Below are 6,966 nucleotides of genomic sequence, written 5' to 3'. Positions count from 1 at the left end.
CAGGCATGGGAAGTATGTTCAGTGCTCCCACCATGGAATCAGTAGAGTAGATGAGGTTACTCGCACACACCATGCTGAGGTAGCATTAAAGAAAGGACGGAGGACTTGCCTGAGAAGACCATTGCCATGATAATGCGGCTACGAGTCTCTGGAGGGAGTTTAAGTTGATGTTTTCTGATGACCAGTCTTCCACGACAAGAGAGGCGACCAAAATAATGGGGATGGAGAGAAGATTGTTGTAGAACATGGTGTCAAAGTCCTTGAAGTTAGTCAACTTGATTCTCTTGCGCATACCAAGAACGTAGGATGCGGTGCAAAGGCAGTTGATCAACATCCAGACATATCCAGCGTTGAGTGTTGAAATTTTGCTTGTGGCATCCATGCCTACTTGCGAAAGCGCATGGTTTATGTCTGCCCACGCCGCAATGATGGAACTCAGAACCATCAAGCCAAACGAGAAAAGCACCATGCCAGTGACCGAGCCTCCAAACCACAGCACCTCGCCATACGCAATGAGGATAATAGTTAAGTTTTTGAATATGGTATATACGGGGATGGAAAGGAACTGCAAGGCCTTGGTGCCCGTATATATCATGCCGATGAGGAGGAGAGAAATTGGGAACCCTATTTGAAGTACCAGAAATTAGATACTACATCCGCTGTAATACAGAGTGCAAAAAAAGGGGGGAATTTCCCAATCCACACTTACATTTCTTTGCCTCATCTATATTAAAATCCCGATAGGTGATAATCTTCAAGGATTTGCACGTTTGAATTGCAGCAACGCAAACAAGGGACTAAATATAAAGGTTTGGGTCAGACAAGGCGTGGTGAAAAAAACCAAGAGAAAAAAGTGAAAAAAAAGAAGGCTATCCAATTAGAAGATAATTCCGCATACCTGGACACACAGAAGGAGAAAGTTCAAGTTAAATGAAGTCCCTGACAGAACATATTTATTTGTAACAGTCATCAAAATCGAAGAACAGCAGTAGCAAAATACGGGGAGAGCGGAGCTGTATGTGTATGAGCGTGATGAAGGGAGTCGGGGTTGCGAAGGCGGCGGAGCATCGAATCGTTTGTTATTGGCATCCAACTTGTCCATATCGATGGCATAATTATCGTTCTTCTTATCGTCCGCCATTTTGCATTGATTGTCTCGAGGTAGGGTGAGGAATGCGCGATGCTGCGATTAACGGGGGCGATGGCGAGAGAAACACCCACAAAGTCAAACAACAACAATACAGACTCGGACAAAGAAGAAAAAGGAGCAATCCTAACGAAAAAACGCGACGATCCGGACGGATGCCAAGTGAGTGGAATGAGCCTGACGACAGGAGCGGGATCAGAGTGAAACAGCAGAGCGAAGAGAAGTTGGTTTTTTGGAATTTGTCTCGAATAGTAATCAATTGATTCGTGATCGAAGAACCGCAGCCAAAATTACGCATGCTCGTCCATATTTCGCCAGTGGCCTATGACGCACGTATTACACGTACGCGTATTACTCGCCAAAACTTGCCCATCCTCAGCCTCCTCTCAGCCTCCTTCACATAGAGCTCGTTCCTCGTATCATTCTCGTACAATACATGCTCGTACAATCTGTAACGATTATCCCATTTTATCCCGGGAACTGTTCGCCGCAGATATTAAAGTGAAACCCTTCCATCAAAATCCAGCTCCGTCACTGAATCCCCATTAAGAAAGACAATATGTTACCTAGTATGCCGTGAACATTGCTACCGGGATATGTGTCAATAACACCTACAGACCACACAACTTTTCTATCAGACTAACGTCGATTCAAAGAAAAATCAATGGCATTGTTTCGAAAGAATTTACTCTTCGTCCAAATCGACGAAGCCCTCGATGCGAGAATGTTTACGTCGGAATAGCTTCTCTAAGTGGGGTTGCTTAATCACTCTGATTAGAAACATGGGCACGATGACACTTTTTAGCAATTTACTGTGCCGTCAAGGCTCTACTGGTGTTCCGGCGTTGACTTCCCTAGTGTCAACAGCTGTCAATGCGTGTGTGACAGACAGTTCATGGGACAACGTTTGAACTATTGGCAAAGCAAAAAAACTTGGTCTATCGATATACAATCGACCATCTACTTACTGCATTCTTTCTCGTTTTGCTGATGCTCCTAGGAGCGTGACGACACCGTTGATATAGGGCCTAGTTGACAACTTATCGTTTAGTATTGAGAACAATGACATCCTCTGGAAGTTTCCAGAAAACAATGAAAACAGGGAAACTATAAACTGCAATCATCTTCTGTCGTCCTTTTCGAGAAAAGCTCTTTAGATTCAAGTGTTGAAGCTACTACCACAAGATCCACACACAAAGCTCATGCTCCCGCTTTACGTGGAGCGTTTTGAAACGATCAGTGAAGGGTTAAAAAAAAAAGAAAAGAAAAGAAAAACCTAATTCGACGTTCCTGAAGTTCACATGTACTGTGCTATGCATGGGACATTGCAAACGGAATATACCCGCATCCTCAACAACAGTCCATTGAGGAGTGTTTCAAATCCTGGAACAATAAACGAGGGATACGAGAGGACTGGGAAAGGTGCTTGTCAAACAACACGAGCAGTCATGCATATATTCAGGCACTTATGGATAAAAGTAGAGGGTTTATTATGACTATATGTTTATCTATTTACATGAACATCGAATCGAACATGATGGGTTGTACTTCTGGAAATGCTGGAACTCTTACCACTCCTGCTACCAAGAACTATTGTGCCACGGTAAGCCAAACCTAAAATTTAACGATGGGCAGCATGGGCTAGCTTAACAGCACCCTATCCATTAGCCAGCAACAATGCTCATGTCTCCCTTTCCTTTAGCGCGTATCTACTTTCGAGGCCAACTTCACCTCTGCGATACGCCTTGAACGACAACATGTTGCAAGGACGTTTGAACGATATAGCCATTGCGCTTCACTGAAACCTTTCACCACACAATGTGAAGTACGGCATATTCAGTGGCTATTATGCCCTATCGGTCCTGAGCTGACCTCGCGAGGATAATGATATTTACTGTCTTGCATCGGTTGGATAAAACTTAAGATTCTCACTCTCGTCAATGGAGACGGAGGATTTGCTGAGTTGTTTGAAAACAGAGGCTTTTCTAAGCGCCACTGCAAGCCGCAACAAAATCTATGATTCTACGCTGTTTGCATAGAAAAGTATCTACAACAGCTCAACGACGAAAAGACCAATTGGATCTCCTATATATTGGGCTCGACAAGCATAAAGGTCGATAAGATGGAATTGTTGAATGCAAAAGTCGTGCTATGGCCTGAATGAATTGTAGTTCTCTAGTGTGATGTATGTATAGCACATAAGCAATACAATTATTCTAGCCCAGTAATTTTTTTTTCTTATTTCTTTCATTCTCTGTAGAACTCCTCATCGCCCCGTATATAGGTTTTAATTCAGAGCCTTGGAATGGTATCAGGCGTATTCCTTGACCACCTTATTGGCGGAGAATAAGCACCGCATCAACCAGTCAAACCCTGGCCTGGCTCGATCCTTTCGGCAGTCAATAATTCAAAAAGTTATCTAGTTATTTTATCTCGGCTTCCAGTTTACAAGTTTATTCACATTCCAGCTTCACATACATCCCTCAATTTAAGATATAGGACATATAGATACCAATCCCTCTCCCCCACAAACCACCGTCCCCATATCCCCTAGAAAATAGTCCCTACATAGAAGAGGCTATCTTCCTCCCCCCGTCCAACATGCCACCCCGCAACCACGACCTCCCCTCCGATGAAGACGACAACGACGCCCTCTTCGCCGCCCTCGAAAGAGAAGAAGATAACCCCTCTTACAAAGCCCAGCGCATCGAACATCTGCAATCAGAACTAGCGGCCCGCGCCCAACAGCAACAAGAACAACATCAAAAGAACAGCAGCAACAGCAACGAACTCGACGATAATAATAATATAAACGCCACAACTTTCCAAAACACCCTCGTCCCCACACTCCCATCCGACCAATCCCTCCTCGACTTCACAACCCGCCACCCCCACTGCGTCATCCACTTCTCCCACCCGGACTTCGCGCGCTGCGCTGTGATGGACAGACACATCCACGCCCTCGCAGGCCTCCATCACGAGACCCGCTTCGCAACCGTGGATGTTCGCAGGATACCATTCGTCGTGGAGAAGCTAAAGGTGAAAGTGCTGCCGTGCGTGATTGGGTTTGTGGACGGGGTGGGCGTGGAGAGGATTGTGGGGTTTGAGGGGCTGGGGTATGGCGGGCGGCACGACGCTGATGAGGAGTTTCGGTCGGGAGAGCTGGAGAGGAGGCTGTTGCGGCGGGGTTGCTTGGTTAAGCGGCGGATTGGGGAGGGGGATGAGGTTGGGAGTGACATTGATGGGGAGGAGGATGAGGAAGTTCGGAGGGAACGGAGTGGGAGGGGGATCAGGGGTGGGGTGAGGAGGGGTCGGGATGTTGGTGATGACGATGATGGCGATGATGATTGGGATTGAGAAGGATTCTAGTTGTTTATGGATTATTTGTGGGAATTTGGAGATATATTCATGTGGATGTGAGTAGTATTTAATGCTTTCGGACGGCGTTGCTGGTCATTCATAAGCGTCTAATTTACTTCCCTGCAGCCATTCCGAAAGACATATATCAAGGATATTCGAATGGATGCCATTTGGTAACCCGATTTGTTGTAGTCGGCCGTGGCATTTTTTTTATTTTGTTTTTTAATAAATTGCCTGCTATTTCGGATCTGCTATTTCCCAGCCTGCCAGGCGAGCTGTTGACCTGCTGGGAAGTTGACGATACACCCCTTTGACTGGGAACCCCTCCTTCACACAATCGCACGCCCTGCAGCCATTAACTAGCCTTGTCATATTTTGGAAGACGGGAGGGAGTCTTAGTTTTGAGCGGGCCAGAAGACGCCTATCACGAGGCCAATAAGGAAAGGAGAGGAAACGAGAGAATGCAGACGAAACCAAGGAAGCGAGACAGCCATTACTATTGTGACTCCATGTAAACCGATTTTACGATAACCATGATAGTATGTATAGTACATGCCTCCGAACGCATTGAATGAATAATATATGTATATACCTGTCTCAGAATATGGACAAAAAGAAAGAGGGTAGGCACTATTTCCATCTAATAACATAAATAACCTGGCAAAAAGAAGTAGGAGAATAGAAGTAGCAGAAATGAAAATAGCACTTGTTAAATATTCCTAGTACTCATAGAGTACATATACAAGGAGGACCATCCGACGGCAAAGAGGCAAAGAAAATAAAATATATATTGTTAAATGTCAAATAGTTAAGTATACATACGTAGCATACATGGTGCGAATGGCGAGGTAGGAGCTAAGGGGGAAAACAAAAGGTTGACTTGAGATATAAGAAACAACACGATGAGAATAGAATATGTACATACTTTATTATCCGGGAGTAGAAGTTGTCCAACTAGGGAGGATGGATGCACCAGAGATTCGGCGGGGCGGCGGATTGGAAGAGTGAGTACAAGCCATAGATCTGTAATGATTACATTATTGATATGAAAAGAACGAGGGAAACATGAGGACCGCAGGTTTGCAAAAAGTAAGGGAGAGGGAGGGAGCGAGAATTTACAATTAGAAAGAAAGAAAATAAATTAATACAGAAAAATGCCATGCATGAATGCTCCGAGTTTTTGGCAATCATGAAAAAGCTTTGGGAATGAGATGTGTCTGAGAAGAAAGAAAGGCAAGAGAGAATATGGACGAAGGAACCGAGAAGAAGGCATAAATAAAAGAAAGAAAAGAAACGGAGGAACCTTAAAAACAAAAATGGGGGAACGAGGGGGGGGAGAGGTAGCTATGAGTATAAAGCAAATAGGCAAAAACAGTTATGTTCTATACATTTAAGGATTGGGTACAGGTTGCTAATCGGCCTGCGCGATGAGTGGTTAAAACCACAATAACATGACAGAAGAAAAAGAAGAGAAGAAAATAGCAAGCAAGCCAAGCAGAGCAAAGTGAAAAAGCGGAAAAGGGAAATATGAATAATTAGTAAAAAAGCAGCAGCCAGGGGAAGATATAAGGATGAGAAAGAAATGAAAAGCGAAGAGAAGGAACACAAACAGGACAGGGAGGCCGACAACAGGGGATTAGAAGAAACGGGAAACATAAGACGTGGTAGCCCTTCAGTTAGAATAAGTAAGGGCTTCCCTACAACTTTGCTCCCGTCCAACAAAACATGAACATATACAGCATGCACCCATGCAACCAGTTGACCCATCACGCAGACAACTCCTCCCTTCCCCCCGGCTTCCTAACTCAAAGTTCCTAGATCACCTCCATTATCTAATGTGAGTTAGAGGGGAGGGAAACATCAAGCAGGAGATAAAGAGAAGGGTTATCAACAAGCAGGGAGGAAAGACCCTAGAAAAGAAGTAGAAACCATTTGCCGCCTAGAAATGTGGTGATTTTTGTTTTCTAATGTATTTTCTCTCATTTTTTTGTCTCTCTTTTAGATAGCAATACTCTTCATCCCTTCCAAAGCATCCGCATCAAGTCCCGTCGACGAACGTGGGCTGGTCAGGTTACTTCTGCGCTTGTGTTTTTCCTTCTCTTTCTCCTTCGGCGGTGCGGCAGAAAGGCCTGTTTCTGGAGGATCGTCGGTGGTAACGTCGCTCTTGGAGGTGTCTGACGATGCTGTTGCTGTCGTAGTTGTCGATGTTGTCGTGGTGGTGGAAGAGGCAGCATCAGCAACGCCATTGGGATTCTTGGTTGCATCGGAATTCAGAGAAGCGGTGCCATCGATTTTGTTGTTATTGCTGTCGGGGCTCACTGGCGAGGTTGTTTCTTCCGTGACTCGAGCGAGAGGGCTCGAGACCCCAAATCCTGTTTTCGGGCTTGCGTTTGGTCCTCGGGTAGGGAATCGAAGAGGAGACCGTCCGCGTTCATCTCCGCCGGCAGCTGTTGTTGGGC

At 45.2% G+C, this 6,966-nt stretch overlaps 5 protein-coding genes across 5 annotated transcripts in view; 2 read left to right on the top strand and 3 right to left on the bottom strand.

Annotated features, from left to right (window-relative positions):
* Window positions 1-85: 85 nt before the first annotated feature.
* Window positions 86-1,141, bottom strand: HCAG_03044 (predicted protein; the record flags this gene model as incomplete). The annotated part of the gene is made up of 3 exons (XM_001542823.1): window positions 86-624; window positions 710-797; window positions 899-1,141. 3 exons carry the CDS (start codon window positions 1,139-1,141, stop codon window positions 86-88), a joined length of 870 nt encoding a protein of 289 aa, XP_001542873.1.
* Window positions 1,142-1,832: 691 nt separating this feature from the next.
* On the bottom strand, window positions 1,833-2,683 carry HCAG_03043 (predicted protein; the record flags this gene model as incomplete). Its single annotated transcript, XM_001542822.1, has 3 exons — window positions 1,833-1,917; window positions 2,116-2,175; window positions 2,664-2,683. 3 exons carry the CDS (start codon window positions 2,681-2,683, stop codon window positions 1,833-1,835), a joined length of 165 nt encoding a protein of 54 aa, XP_001542872.1.
* Window positions 2,684-3,748: 1,065 nt separating this feature from the next.
* Window positions 3,749-4,684, top strand: HCAG_03042 (predicted protein; the record flags this gene model as incomplete). The annotated part of the gene is made up of 3 exons (XM_001542821.1): window positions 3,749-4,263; window positions 4,548-4,563; window positions 4,634-4,684. The coding sequence occupies 3 exons, from the start codon at window positions 3,749-3,751 to the stop codon at window positions 4,682-4,684; spliced, it is 582 nt and encodes a 193-aa protein (XP_001542871.1).
* A 356-nt stretch (window positions 4,685-5,040) lies between these two features.
* HCAG_03041 (predicted protein) lies at window positions 5,041-5,717 on the top strand (the record flags this gene model as incomplete). The annotated part of the gene is made up of 6 exons (XM_001542820.1): window positions 5,041-5,046; window positions 5,109-5,130; window positions 5,316-5,355; window positions 5,451-5,511; window positions 5,561-5,596; window positions 5,658-5,717. 6 exons carry the CDS (start codon window positions 5,041-5,043, stop codon window positions 5,715-5,717), a joined length of 225 nt encoding a protein of 74 aa, XP_001542870.1.
* A 590-nt stretch (window positions 5,718-6,307) lies between these two features.
* The window catches only part of HCAG_03040 (predicted protein), a gene marked incomplete at both ends in the record, with an annotated part of 2,000 nt that continues 1,341 nt past the window's right edge, over window positions 6,308-6,966 (bottom strand). The window contains 2 exons of the mRNA XM_001542819.1: window positions 6,308-6,339; window positions 6,520-6,825. Of these exons, the coding sequence (XP_001542869.1) occupies window positions 6,308-6,339; window positions 6,520-6,825 (338 nt within the window). The remainder of the gene's footprint in view (window positions 6,340-6,519; window positions 6,826-6,966) is intronic.

This window comes from Histoplasma capsulatum, genomic scaffold (genome assembly GCF_000149585.1).
Source record: "Histoplasma capsulatum NAm1 scaffold_2 genomic scaffold, whole genome shotgun sequence".
Lineage (NCBI taxonomy): Eukaryota > Fungi > Ascomycota > Eurotiomycetes > Onygenales > Ajellomycetaceae > Histoplasma > Histoplasma mississippiense.
This window is presented reverse-complemented; position numbering and strand designations above follow the sequence as displayed.